Genomic DNA, 15,716 nt, shown 5'->3' with positions numbered 1-15,716 from the left:
GCCCCTAGCAGAAATATTTGTATCATCAACAGCCATGGGTGAGATGCTAGAGACTGGAGGGTGGTTAGTGTTTTATGAAAAGCTACTTGGAAAAGCTGGGGAACTACAGACCAGCGAGTCTGAAGTCAGTGGCGGTAAATTATTGGAGGGATTCTGAGAGTCAGGATGCATATACATTTGGTAAGGCTAGGACTGATTAGGGATCGTAAGCGTGGCTTTGTGCATGGGAAATGGTGTCTCACAAACTTGATTGATTTTTTTTGAGGACGTGACCAAGAAAATAGATTAAGGCAGAACAGTAGACGTTGACTACATGGACTTTAGCAAGGGCTTTGACAAGGTTCCACGTGGTACACTAGTTAGTAAGATTAGACCACATGGAATCCAGGGAGAGCAAGCTACTTGGACACAAGGTTGGCCTAATTCAAGAAGACAGAGGTGATAGAGGGTTGTTGTTTGGCCTGCAGTCCTGTGACTAGTGGTGTGCTGCAAAGATTGGTGCTGGGTCCACTGTTGTTCATCATTTATATAAACGATAGGATGAGAATATAGGAGGTGTGGTTTGCAAGTTGTGAATGACACCAAACTTGGTAGTACAATGGTTAGTGAAGGTGGCTAACAGTACAATGGGATCCTGATCCACTGAGCCAATGGGCTGAAGAGCGGTAGATGGGAGTTTAATTTAGATAAATGCAAGCTGTTGCATTTTGGCAAGACAAACCAGGGCTGGACTCACACAGTTAATGGTCAGGCCCTAGGTAATGCTATCGAACAGAGGGGTTTAGGTACGCAGGAATACGTTCCTTAACATTGGCGTCACTGGGAAACAAGGTGGCGAAGGCGGCATTTGGTACACTTGCTGTCAGAGCAATAAGTACAGGAATTGGGTGTATATGTTATGGGTGTATAAGACATTGGCAAGGTCAGATTTGGAATACTCCAAATAGTTCTGGTTGCACTGCAAAGAATGCTATTAAAATGAAAAGGACGCAAAAAAGATTTACAAGGAAGTTAGTGAGACTGGAGGGTGTGAGTTATAAGAAGAGGCTGGAGAGACATATTTTCCCCCTTAAGTCTTAGAGGCTGAGGGGTGACCTTATATAAAAGTTTATAAAATCATAAGGGGCATGGCTAGGGTGAATAGCCAAGGTCTTTCTCCAAGGATAGAGAAATCTAAAACTCGAGGGCATAGGTTTAATGTGAGAGGGGAATTATTTAAAAAGGACCTGATAAGCAACTCTTTCACACAGATGGTGGTGAGTGTATGGAATGAGTTGCCAGAGGCTGGCACAAATACAATATTTAAAAGACATTTGGACAGGTACATGGATAGGAAAGTTTCAGAGAGATATGGACCAAATGCAGGCAAATCAGATTAGTTCAGTTTAGGAAACCTGGCAGGCATGGATGAGTTGGGCTGAAGGGTCTGTTTCCATGACTTCATGTTTAATTGGGTAAAAACAATGACTGCAGATGCTGGAAACCAGATTCTGGATCAATGGTGCTGGAAGAGCACAGCAGTTCAGGCAGCATCCGAGGAGCTTCAGCAAAATCGAGGTTTCGGGCAAAAGCCCTTCATCAGGAATAAAGGCAGAGAGCCTGAAGCGTGGATTCTTGTAGAGAGAGGAGGAAAACTTCTTCAAGGCAGGCATCCTTGCAAGAGGATTCGCAGTAATTGACCTATTGAGCAGCTAAGAGTTAACCTCACTGCTGAGGCTCTGAAGCCACGTGTAGGCCTGCCAGTAGATTCCCTTCCCTAAGCCTGTGTATATATTTAAGGCTGAAATGGATGGATTGTTAAACAGTCCGGGAATCAAAAGATTAAAGTGAACAATGCAGGAACGTGGTTCTGAGAAGCAGATCAGCCATGATGCTACTGAATGACAGAGCTTGCTCGAGGGGCTGAATGGCCTACTCCTGTCCCCAATTCTTATGGTCTTAACAGTACATTGTCACACTTTTCATAAATAGGCAAAGATAAACTCCATCCTATTTTTACATTTCTGTTTTAGCCAGGAACTACTCTGTTCCTGATAGCATAGTGAGAGATGCTAGCAGACACATGATCACTCACTTCCAATGTGGAAAATCTATCCTCCAGTGCACGACAACCCATACTCAAATGAAAGTCACTGATGGTAATGCAATTTACTTTAAATATTGCTCTTTACAGATTATACTTGGTTATCTGGGAGATAGTACGTTACATCTGTGCTTTACAGGTCACAATTACTCTGCATCTTAATGATGTTATTTGCATCTGAACAAAATTTGAATGCAGTGCTCAGAATAAACCTCTATTTACACTGCTGAATAAGTTGCAGTCAGCAATCTCTCTCTTAAGTACATGGATCTAATCTTTGTGACTATTTCTGAACAGCTCACAATCTACTATTACAGTTACTCAACATGCACTTCCCAACCATGACTGCAAGGGGAAGTACTGCAAACAGAAACCATAAAATAATTGACGTCGCCGTTAAAGAGAAGCAAGATTCGCAAACCAACATTTGAAAACTTGTAAAAAGGTGGGTGGTGAGAAATAAATTGTCCACATTAAAGCTGGTGGCTGAGTAACCGAGAGCTCCAGGCCAACATTTTAGGGTCACAGGTTCAAATCCTACCATGGCAGATTATTAAATTTGAATGTAATAGAAAGATTCGCAATTAAAAGCTGGTCAAATAGTGATCGTGTAACCATTGTCAATTGCCATGAACCGTATCTGGTTCACTGATGTCCTTTAGGGAAGGAAATCTGCTTTACTTGGCTTGGTACCAGCCACCAAAGGCTCCACTTGTGCCTTTAAATAACTCCGGTCAACGAACAAGGTCAGAGTCAGCATTGAGAGAAAATAAACAGCTAACACAAATCTAAGGACATGGAAATCCTGTGAACTGGGAGAGCTAGAGTTACAGTTCTACAGCTACAAAGAAAACAACAGAACATAATAAAAATCATAATAAAAGGGATACAAATAGCTGAATAAAGACATGCAAGAGTAGGAGAAAGTGTAAATAGAGTACTCAACAGAGAGATGTAAGCAAAATCAGAATGATCTCCAATAGTGGACATAAAGAAATGGCAGTCTTATTTACATCTAGGGAACCTTAAATAAATTTGTTTAAATAATACAAAGTATAATACAGGAACCATCAGATCTTGTTGCGTGTTCAGTAGGGAGAAGTGGGACTCGTGAATTTACTCCTACACAGAGACAGTGTTGGCATCACAGGCTGAATGGCTTCCTGGAAAGCTTCAACCATTCTATCATTCCACCTGAATTTCCATAATCAACGTTCCCACACCCCAGGGCATTTTCAAAATTGGCAATGAAATTCTAGATGCAATAGTCTTGAAAAACTGCCAAAGCTCATTCAATTTAGGAATCGTGTCTGGGATTGGAAAGTTGCACACGTAGATCTGGAGAGAACAGTGGCACTGTAATCAGGCCACTCCCTGGAAGTTGGAGGAACAATGAACAAGGATAACATGCATCAAACTTGAAAAATGTGCAGATTTAACAAAGACACACAGTAAAACTGAAGGAGTAAGGTCAGGAAATCAGAGCAAATGCTCAGGTTCTGCCAGGGCAACAAGTTCAAAAGTAAGCTCAGAACCATATTTTCGGATAGGCACTTGATGTACCCAATATCACTGAAGAAAATCACTTGAGAAGTTCCCCCTTGAGAAGGTGGTAGTGAGCTGACCTCTTGATAGGCAGCAGTCCATTTAATCTAGGAAGAACCACAATACCATTCGGGACAGAATTTCAGATTTGACCCAGTCGCACTGAAGGAACGGTGATATATTTCTAAGTCAGGATGGGGAATTTGCAGATGGTGAAGTTCCTTGTTCCTCTAGATGAAAGTGGCCACAGGTTTAGAAGGATCTTTGGTGAACTTCGACAGTGCATCTCGTAGACAGTACAGCACTGCTCCTGAGTGTCGGTGGTAAAGGGAGTGAATGCTTGTGGATGTGATGCCAGTCAAGCAGGTTGTTGGATAGCGTCAAGTTTTACTGAGTTTTGAGAAGATTTGTTCCTCAGGTTGAGGTTTTGGATGTAGGTTTGCTCGCTGAGCTGGAAGGTTCATTTCCAGATGTTTTGTCACCCTACTAGGTAACATCTTCAGTGGGCCTCAGGTGGAGCATTGCTGAAAATTCCTGCTTTCTATTTATATGTTTGGGTTTCCTTGGGTTGGTGATGTCATTTCCTGTGATGTTATTTCCTGTGGTGAAGTCACTTCCTGTTCCTTTTCTCAGGGGGTGATAGATGGGGTCTAACTCGATGTGTTTGTTGATACAAGTTCCGGTTGGAATGTCATGCTTCTAGAAATTCTCATGCGTATCTTTGTTTGGCTTGTCCTAGGATCAAGTGTCAAGTTTGAGTACTGTAGGAGTTAGGAGAAAGTGAGGTCTGCAGATGCTGGAGATCAGAGCTGAAAATGTGTTGTTGGAAAAGCGCAGGTCAGGCAGCATCCAGGGAACAGGAGAATCGACGTTTCGGGCATAAGCCCTTCTTCAGGAATCACGCTTATTTAGACAAATGGGGAGTATTCCATCATACTCCTGACTTTTCCCTTGTAGCTTCTGAGGAGTCAGGATGTGAAATAATTGCTGCAGGACTACTTGGCTCTGACATGCCATTGTAACCACAGTATTTATATAGAGACAAAAAAGCTGCAAATGTTGGAATCCAAGATAGACAACCAAGAGACTGGAGGAAAACAGCAAGCCAGGCAGCATCAGGAGATGGAGAAGTCGACATTTCGGGTATAGCCCTTCTTCAGGATTTTGTTTGGCAAATCTAGTTCAGCTTCTGGTCAATGGTAACTTCCAGGACACTGATTGTGGGGGTTAGAGTGATGGTAATTCTACTGAATGTCAAGGGGCGATGGTTGGATTCTCTCTTTTTGGAGATAGTGTTTCACACCACACAACTGGAGCAATGTTACATGACACTTGTCAAGCCATGCTTGGATATTGTCCAAGTCTTGCTGCATTTAGACATGGACTGCTACAGTTACTGAAGAATCATGAATGGTGCTCAACTTCTCCACTTCTGACCTAATGATGGAGGGAAGGTTGTTGATGAAGAAGGTTGGGCCTTGGACACTCCCCTTAGGAACTCCTGTAGAGATGTCCTGGAGGAGTGACGTGTCAGATACAACTCCAGTCACTGCCAGATTCCTATTCATTCCAGTTTTTCTCGGGCTACCTGAAGCCACACGCAGTGAAATGTAATCTTGATGACAAGGGCTGTCACTCTCACCTCACCTCAGGAATTCAGCTTTTTTGTCCGTCTCTGAACCAAGGCCGTAATGAGGTCAAAAACCGAGTGGCCCTAGTGGAACCCAAACTGGGCGTCACTGAACAGGTTGTTGCTGAGCAACAGTGCTATCAAGCAGCATCTGATGACACTTTCCATCACTTTACTGATGACGGAGAGTAAATGATGGACAGTAATTGGCTGGTTTGGATTTGTCCCACTTTGTGTGTGCAGAAAATAACTGGGTAATTTTCCACATTGTTGGGTAGATGCCAGTGTTGTAACTGTAATGGAACAGCTTGGCGAGGGGAGTGGCAAGTTCTGGAGCACAATTCTTCTGTACATTTGCTGGAGTATTGTCAGGGACCATAGCCTTTACAGTATCCAGTGGCCCCAACCATTTCTTGATATCATGTGGCATGAATTGAATTAGCTAAAAACTTATATCTGCAATGCAGCGGACCACTGGAGTAGGCAGAGATGGATCATCCATATGGCACTTCTGGCTTGAGATTGTTGTGAATGCTTCAGGTATTGTCTTTTGCCCTGACGTGCTGGACTCTTCCATCATTGAGGATGAGGATATTTGTGGAGGCTCCTCCTCAAGTGAATTGTTTAATTGTCCACCACAATTCCTGACTGGATGTGGTAGAACTGCCGAGCTTAGATGTGACCCAGTGGCTGTGGGATCATTTTGCTCTGTCTATTACTTGCTACTTATGCCGTTTGGTGTGCAAGTAGTCCTGCATTGTAGCTTGGCACAGGTTGACTCCTCACCTTCAGGTGTCTGCTGCTGCTCATGGCATGTCTTCCTGCACTCCCCAATGAACCAGGGTTGATCCCCTGACTTGATGGTAATGGTTGAGTGGAGGATATGCAGATTCATGAGGTTACAGATTGTGCTGGAGTACAGTTCTGCTGTTGTTGATGGCCCACAACGCCTCAAAGATGCCTAGTCTTGAGTTGTTAGTTTGTGTGAAATCTGTCCCATTTAGCATGGTGATAGTGCCACATAACACAATAGAGGTGTTTCTTAAATGTGAAGGGAGAACTTTGTCTACACAAGGACTGCGTGGTGGTCACTCTTACCGATACTGTCATGGACAGATACATTTGCAGCCGGCAGGTTGGGAAGGATGAGGTCATGTACGTTTTTCCCCTCAGGTCCCTCAACACCTGCCACAAACCTAGTCTTGCAACTGTGTCCTTTAGGACCCAACCAGCTTGATCAACAGTTCTGCCACCAAGGCATTGAAATCCTCCATCCAGAGGGCATTTTGTACTCTTGCATTGAGGAGTCCCGTTTCATCACCTGAAGGAGGACTAAGTGGTATTGAGCAGGTTTCCTTGCCCATGTTTGTCCTGAAGCATGGAGATTTCATGGGGTCCAGCACAAATGTTGCAGACTCTTAAAGCAACTCCTTCCTGACTCTATGCCACTGTTCTGTCCCCTCAGCTGGGTCTGCACTACTGATGAGACAGGACATATCCAGGAATGGTGATTGTGGTGTCTGGGACATTATCTATAAAGGCATAATTCCAAGAGTATAACTGTCTTAGGCTGTTGTTTGACTAATCGGTGAGAAACTTCTCCCAATTCTGGCACTACTCCCCAGATGGCAGGGAGAACTTTGCAGGGTCAGTAGAGCTATTATCAGTCTGTCATTTCCAGTGCTTTAAAAAAGCCAGAGTCACATAGCACAGAAGCAGATCCTTCAGTCCAACTTGTCCATGCTGACCAGGTTTCCCAAACTTATCTAATCCCACCTACCTACATTTGGTCCACATCTTTCCAAATCTTTCCTATTCATGTACCTGTCCAAATATTCTTTGAATGTTGTATTTGTACCCACCTCTGGCAGCTCGTTCCACGCATGCACCACCCTCTGTGTGAAAATGTTGCCCTCACGTCCCTTTTAAGTCAGTATCAGGTGATCCATCCAATTTCAGAGCATCTTGCTGTACACATTCTGTGAGACACAGAGATAGCCTATCCCTCCCATATTCTCACAGCTGGGTTTTACTCTAACATACACATTTGGAGCAGGCTATTCAGGCCCTCATGGCTGCTCTGCTATTCAGCATGATAAGTCTTGCCAAATAAATAAACTATCTGTGGACATCTTTCTTTGTACTTTCCACTACACCTAATCTGGTCCTATCCAGTGAACCATTTCAGTTTGTGTTAAAGCTATTTCCCATCAGTTGCATGGCCCACAATTACTCTTCAATATGTGGCTGTGATGACAAGGTCAACTCAAGAAAGGGATGAGGCAAGTAACAAAGAAATAAAAAAGGTGCAAACTTATTTGAAGTTTTTCCTAAAAAGATTTCACACCATCTCCACCCGGATGAAACAATTCTAGGCTTCCCATTGGAATTGCAGGTAAACTATTACAAGGAGGTTTTCACAAATTCTTAGGGGTATTTCTGCAGAATTATTTTAGGTTAACTCACGGAAGTGGCCATTGCTGGCTTGGCCAGCATTTACTGTGCAGCCCTAGTTGCCTGACAAGGTTGTAATGAACTGGCTTCTTGAACAGCTGCAGTCCATATGTGTTGACAGACCCACAAAGCTGTTATGGGGCTTCTATGGAGGGAATTCTAGGATTTTGACTCAGTGACACAGAGAAAAGCGTCATATTTGCAAGTCGGAATGATGAGCAGCTTGGAGGGGAACTTGTAGCTGATATTCTCCAAATAAGTTTTATTAGAATTATGTAACTCATCAATTAATCAACTCAGAACAGGCTGAGGCATATTTTTCACTCATTACGACACCTAATGCAACATTGGCACACGAAGTTGAAACAACTCAATTAATTTTAGTGATTAATGCAAATTATGTCATTGCAATTGGTATGTTTCACTGCACTGATCCCTCACCACTACAGGTGGCTACCAGTTTAATGAATAGGCACAACTTGTGTGAGCAGAGAGGAAAATATCTATTTGAGGGTGTGGTACAAAATGCTTTCTCCGCACTCACAGACAATGACTATGTCAAATGTGGAATGATGGTACACAGTGAGGAGAGTTAACTACATAACATGCGATCCCACAGTCAACAGACGTGTCCTTTACAGATGATCAATCTGTTAATCCACATACAATGGTCTAGTTCACAAACTCAGAACCTGCAATGTTTTGCCTTGGTGGCTCCTGACATTTGTTACCACTTAATCATAATGACAAGTTGGTAGAGGCTTTTGAGGCAGTTCAAATGATTAGAGGAGGCATCCAGGGTCAATAAAGAGAATCCGTTTCCTCTGGTGAGTGGTGTGCAGAATTGAGTTGCTGGGGCGGGGGGCGGTGACAGAACAGAACATTAAGATTACAGCCAGGCCATTCAAGACTTAGATTAGGGAAGCACTTCTTCACACAAAAGGGAGTGAAAAATCTGGAACTCCAAAACAAAGGCATCAAGGTTAGGGGTCAAGTGAAAGTTTCAGAACAGAGATTGATAGATGCTTCTTGGCTGACAATATTGAGGGATATGCAGCCAAAGCACCTAACTGTGGTCAAAACACAGAAACAAAATAAATAAATGCAGATGCTGGAAATTTGAAACAAAAACAGAAACAGAAATTACTGCTGGAGAAAGTCAGCAGCATCTGTCAAGAATGAATGTTGACTTCAACAACACTTCCTCAGAACTATAGAGATGACCAATGCTACCAGTCCCATTGAGTTTCTGCAGTAATTTCTGTTTCCATTTCAATCAGAACAGACTCAGTAGTGAACAAGCTACAGCAGATGAATGACCTCTTCCTGTTCCCATGTGTGGGATGTGATCATGCTGTTATTCCATGTGTTTTAATTGTGAGTCATACCTTGTCCTTCAGGAGGTCTGGCTGACAGTAGAGGACTGGACCATCAGTCCTCACAAATCTGGCACATACAGGTTGCTAATGTTCCAGTACAGCAATGACTGGTCACACAGCCTGTCCAATTACAGACTCTGAAGGTATTTATTCCCAACCACCCAAACATGTTCTGCAGGCCAGCAAGGGCAGTATTGAGTGGGAATAGCATTATTCTCGCCAACACATTCGCTGATTTATTTTCATCACAATATAGAAATTAGCTGGAAACCAGTTCATATGAAGAGAATCGGATTCAGTTAGGGCTATATTCACCGGAGTTTAGAAGAAGGAGATGGGAATTCCAGAGAAACCCCTACAAAATTCAAACAGGACTACACAGGGTAAATGCATGAAGGATATTCTCAATGACAGGTGAACAAGGTTTCCTCAAAGTAGGTTCTTTGCATGGCAATTGGTGCTGAAATGTCAATTAGGGGGAAGGCCATAGCCTAGCGATATTATCACTGGACTGTTAATCCAGAGACCCAGATAATGTTCTGGGGACTCAGGTTCAAATCCTGCCACAGTAAACAGTGGAATTTGAATTCAATAACTATCTGGAATTAAGAATCTAATGATGACCACAAATCCATTGTCAATTGTCATAAAGCCCATCTGGGTCACTAGTGTCCTTTCAAGAAGGAAACTGCCATCCTTACCTGGTATGGCCTACATGTGATTCCAGACCCACAAAGTGGCTGACCCCTAACTGCCCTCTGGGCAATTCAGGATGGGCCAATAAATGCTGCCTTAGCCAGCGACTCCCTCATCCCATGAATAAATAAAGACAAAAAAAAACAGCACTGACTTCCAGTTCCTGAAGTGCTGCCAGTGAGTTCAGAACCTGGGGTTACAGTCCAGGGACATGCAGAGGGCCACTCAGGATTGGGATGAGGAGAGATTTCTTCATCCAGAGAAAAAGGAGCATGTGCAACTCTCTGCCACAGAAAGTGGTTGAAGCCGAAACACTGAATGTTTTCAACAAGGAGATTGATAAAGTTCTTTGGGCTAAATAGTTCACAGGATATGGGGAGAAAGCAGGAACAAGGGACTAAGTTGGATGATCAGCGATGATTATGTTGAATCACAGAGCAGGTTCGAAGGGCTGAATGTGCTACCCCTGCTCTGAATTTTATGGAAGTCTAAAGGCCATCTGTTACAGGTTCTACTATCTGGGTAGTGTCATGACTAACCAACAAGGAGCCCAGAACAAAGCTCTCCACTGCATGGTTGGATCTAAGTGACTAAGGTCCAAAGACATCGGTTTCTCTCTGGTATCTCACACTGTCTTTTTGTCCTCCCGAATTCCAAAGCACTTTGAGCTCAGGTATAGTTTGAACACACAAAAAAAACTAACTAGTTATTGGCTGAAACATTAACTCTGTTCTTCTGTCTCCACAGATGCTACACAGCCTTCCCTCCTTTTTGTTCAGGTTTTGGTAGTCTGTGGAGTATTGCATTTGAATCAGAAAACATCCCCCTTCAATCCCAGTGTGTGACTTTCTCAGCACTTTGGAGTGTCTCCTTAGCATTCAATGTATGTCTGACCAAAAGGAGATCCTGGTTATTGCAAAGTGGCTCCTTCCAGTTGGCTGGAGCTAGATCAATAGTTCAGGGTCAGGTACTGAACTGGTTATCTTCCCTTTCTCGCCTGGGATAGAAAGGAAAGCAATAACACTTTCCGGGTCAGCTGCCAATGTCATGTAAAACGTTTACACTCTCAGTCCCTTTGCATGCATAATTAACTCCAAAAATGCTCTCGAGGTTTTAAATCAGGACTTTTTTCACAGATGAAACAACATTAATAACTGTTCCTAAACTTCAAACACCTAGAAACAATAAAGAGGACAAACCAGAAAGTCAGAAACACAGCAGAAATAAATCTGTGGAGAAATGGATTGAGTGTTGTCAAGTTGTTTTTTTTTGGGAGGGGGGGTGTGGTGGTGGTTTTACAACTTGAACGCCTGCCAGATTTCTGCTAACCCAATGCAGATCAGGTATAATATCCAGGTGTTTCAGGATTGGTACATTTGCCTCTGGTTACCGAGACGTTCCTTTATATTGTGTGCAACACAAAGTGAACTTGTACTGTGACCACAACTACAACCTTAATTGTCTTTGCTTTTTCACTCACAGACTAATCAAGTGACAGATGCATGAGTTACATATATTTACTTTGGCGGGGGGGGGGGGTTGGCGCAAAGGCACATTTATTTGATCAGGGCTGCCTACCTCTCTCTCTCTGAAACTCACTGGCATTTAGATAAGAGAGGAGAAAGTGAGGTCTGCAGATGCTGGAGATCAGAGCTGAAAATGTGTTGCTGGAAAAGCGCAGCAGGTCACGCAGCATCCAAGGAGCAGGAGAATCGACGTTTCGGGCATGAGCCCTTCTTCAGGATTTAGATAAGAGAACCTGGTACAGACCAGGACAGGAAAACATGTGACACAAAGTTAATCCAATTTAGCTCAGTCGACCGAATGGCTGGTTTAAGATGCAGTGTGTGCCAACACCGTGGGTTCAATTCCTGCACTATCTGAAGTCACCATGAAGGACTCTCCTTCTCAAACTCTCCTCTTGCCTTGGGCATGTGATCCTCAGGATAAACTACCACAATCATCTCTCTCTGAGAGAACAGTCTGTGGACTGTGGCAACTAACACTGCTCAGAGTAAAGATCAAGTGAAGGAGGGTAAACAAAAAAACACAAGGTCAGCCTTCAATTATAGTTGCAAGGGAAGCAAACAATGAGCAATTCATTCAATTAATAAATTATCCAGCAATACCAATGTCCCACAAGAGAACAGGGGGGAAAAAAACATCCCTCCCACCAAAAGTGTTTATGGTGAATAGAATGGTAGATTGAAGAGCAATCCGGATAGACAAAAAGGAGAAAGGATTAAAGCTATGTTGGTAGGGTAAGATGGAGTAAAACTAGTGTCAAGTGTGAACAGTGGAATAGACAAGATGGGTCATCTGGCCCGTTTCTGTGCTGAAAAGGTTTTCTGTCAAATTGTGCAGCGCAGCAGCAGCCATTTGTCTCATTCTGCTTCTGCTGTTCAATTAGTTCCCCTCTTTCTCTGAGCCCTTACCAGCATTCCAGTATTTTTAATGTATTTCTAACCATGTTATTGGGTGCCATTGTCTGTAAGGAGCTGTCATATCCACATGTACACAACATCACAAACCGTACCTATGTTTTTTCATTACCTCTTTCACTTAATATGGGCATTGCTGCCAAGACTAGCATTTGTTGGCCATCCTTGATTGTCCTTGAATTGAGTGGCTTCCTCATCCATTTCAGAAGGCAGCCAAGAGTCAATCACACTATTGGAGTCACATGTAAATTAAACTGGGTAAGGATGACAAATTTCCTCCCCTAAAGGGCTGTTTATGTTTCATGGTCTCCAACAGAGATTAGCTTTCAAATCCAGATTTCATAAATTGGAGCTGTCGTGATTAGGTTCGAATTTCTGAAGAAGGGCTCATTCTCCTGCTCCTTGGATGCTGCCTGACCTGCTGCGCTTTTCCAACAAGACATTTTCAGCTCTGATCTCCAGCACCTGCAGTCCTCACTTTCTCCTTGAATTTCTGTTCCCAAAGTAATAGGCAGGGTCTCTGGATTACATTACTACTTCACCATCATCTCCCCTTCTGACATATGTCTTCCACTGTGCACCAGAGTTCCCAATTAACCATTGGGCACACTGGGAGAAGTGGCACATGGGAAAGCCTTGCAAACAAAAACACAAATCCCCTTACCTGCTCGGGTCAGTTCAGCAGCAGCCAGTAGAATGAGTGTATGGACGAGATAATTCATCCTAAAGGAAGATACATATAAAAGTTAAAACATGAACTTTAAGGAAATGAAATTAAACTGTCCACCAGCAGGTAATTCCTCACTTTTCATGACAGCAAAGTCTCAAATACGGCACACATTATTTTAATATATCTAAATTTGCATGCCTCACCTGACATATCCCAGACCATGAACAATTCCCCCTTCTCCAGTCAGGGGAGGGTAAGGGGGTAGTGACAGAAACAGGGAGCCAATATCTCTGGGCATTTACTCCATGCTCCAAATCCTTGACTCATTATCTCTACCCTTCAGCTAACCCACATATCTGCAGACGTGAGTACACAAAGGATATATGAGATGGTGAAGGCATGCTCACAACTACCTCTGTACAACACCCCAGATTCCAAGAGAGGAGCATGGTCTACCTGATCTCCTCGACTGGTTTTAATCACACCAGAGGGTGAGAAAGGAATTTTCACCCATATCTTCATTCAAGGACTCAGCCTAACCTTTCCACATTAATAAGCTTTTATGTAAGTACAGAGTCAGACTACGCAATCACCCCCTAATAGATTCCAGCTTGTTTTAAAACAAATTGCTAGAGAAACTCAGCAGGTAAGGCAGCATTTATAGAGAGAGAAACAGAGTCAACATTTTGGCTCTTCAGAGCTAGCTTGATTTAACATGTTTGTCATCTACATCCTTACCTAAATATCCACTGACTTTATGGACAGAGAGAGAACTCAGATCTCAACTACCTTGCTTGTTCAAGAAGTATTTCCCGATTTCCGTTGAACAGAAAAAAAATTTGAAAGACTGCGCCGGATTCCTGAAGTTAAACTCTTTTATCTTTCTAAAGACCTGGACAAGGTGAGATGAGCCTGAATTTCCTGGGACAAACAGACAGAGAAAGAGGACTCGGGGTCTGTGCAGAGTAAAACGGAGACAGAACGCGAAGAAAAACAGTGGAAAACGCCGGAGAGTTTTTGTTTAGGAAAGATGGGAAAACAATCAATCCATACAATCCCAATGAAGTGAGTCAGCACAGGCACACCCTGTTGCCAACGAGCCTGGAGTACAACGGGTTCAAACAAGAGAGGCCAGGACAGAGATGGGCTTGGGAGAGGGAACAGGACAAATACACGGAAACTGGGGCCTCTCACTAACTCACCCGCTGCGGTGGCCGGGCTCTCGGATACACTGTAGCCGCCGATGAACACACTATCTCCGGACTTTCGGATACACTGTATCTGCCGCTGGCTCAGCTACATTTATATCGCGGGGTGTATCCAATTTCGCCATTAAGCCAACTATACTGTCAATCACAGGCAACTTAATCATAACTGGTGAACATGGATGTCAATCAGGCGCCAGCAACGCAGACCGCTCCCTAAGATAAAATACCGCGGACTGTGCAAATCGGAAATTAAAAAAACCCAGAAAAATCACAGGTACTGTGGCACTGTAGGGAGAGGAACTCCGTCCTGTAGAAGAGTCTTTGGACTCGAAACATTAACTCTGTTCTCTGTCCACACACGTTGAGTTCTCCAATACTTTATGATATTTTCCTTATTTCTGGTCACAGGCAAGGCCCCCACAGCAACGAGAATCCGGGAGGGATCCGGTAAAATATCCTTGAATGGGCGCCGTGCCTAACGCTGCAGTTATTGAAAAGAAACGGGCTGTGGAGATGACGGAAACATTCTCGCTGCTAACTGAAAAGCCAACCGAGTGGTTGTGCTGGTACCCTCAGTGATTCATTGTTGCGAAACAAGCTGGAGTGAATGGTTAAAATGTGTCAGTGAAATTGCCGGCTCACACTCTCTAGTCCCCACTTGCTGTTATTCCCCCAGTTAAACTTTCACACGCCGCTTGTCTCAAAGAGCAGTTTACGGAAAGGTTGTTTTTGGTAACAAGCAGATAATGCCGGCGCCTGTTGGTATGAGCCGACTTCAGACAGACCCAAATTCACATTACTCCAGACTCTGCTGGTGTACACATTACAAAATATTTAGCAGTAACAAAACGGAAAATCAAATTGCACCCCAAAAGCAATTTTCATAAAAGTGCATTTGATTGTGCAACAGATTCAATTTTCAATTAGCAATACTTTGAGAAAAGCGAGAAGGGCAAGGGCAGCAAATACAATAGACAATAGGTGCAGGAGTAGGCCATTCAGCCCTTCGAGCCTGCTCCGTCATTCAATATAATCATGGCTGATCATTCCTAATCAGTATCCTGTTCCTGCCTTATCTCCATAACCCTTGACTCCACTATCTTTAAAAGCTCTATCCAACTATTTCTTAAATGAATCCAGAAAGTGGGTCTCCACTGCCCTCTGGGGCAGAGCATTCCACACAGCCACCACTCTCTGGGTGAAGAAGTTTCTCATGAGCTCTGTCCTAAATGGTCTACCCCGTATTTTTAAGCTGTGTCCTCTGGTTCGGCACTCACCCATCAGTGGAAATATGTTTCCTACTGCCAGAGTGTCCAATCCTTTCATAATCTTATACGTCTCAATCAGATCCCCTCTCAATCTTCAAAACTCAAGGGTATACAAGCCCAGTCGCTCCAGTCTTTCAGTGTAAGGTAATCCTGCCATTCCAGGAATTGACCTCGTGAACCTACGCTGCACTCCCGCAATAGCCAGAATGTCTTTTCTCAAATTTGGAGACCAGAACTGCACACAGTACTCCAGGTGTGGACTCACCAGGGCCCTGTACAGCTGCAGAAGAACCTCTTTGCTTCTATACTCAATACCTCTTGTTATGAAGGCCAGCATGCCTC

The 15,716-nt window shown here is 43.5% G+C and overlaps 1 protein-coding gene across 1 annotated transcript in view; it reads right to left on the bottom strand.

Moving 5' to 3' along the window:
* The window catches only part of LOC122552574 (butyrophilin-like protein 2), a 55,825-nt gene that overhangs the window by 21,312 nt on the left and 18,797 nt on the right, over window positions 1–15,716 (bottom strand). The window contains exon 2 of the mRNA XM_043695279.1: window positions 12,893–12,951. Coding sequence (XP_043551214.1) covers window positions 12,893–12,951 — 59 coding nt within the window. The remainder of the gene's footprint in view (window positions 1–12,892; window positions 12,952–15,716) is intronic.

This window comes from Chiloscyllium plagiosum, chromosome 9 (genome assembly GCF_004010195.1).
Source record: "Chiloscyllium plagiosum isolate BGI_BamShark_2017 chromosome 9, ASM401019v2, whole genome shotgun sequence".
NCBI lineage: Eukaryota > Metazoa > Chordata > Chondrichthyes > Orectolobiformes > Hemiscylliidae > Chiloscyllium > Chiloscyllium plagiosum.
Note: the sequence above shows the minus strand (reverse complement) of the source record. Positions and strands in the feature narration are given on the sequence as shown.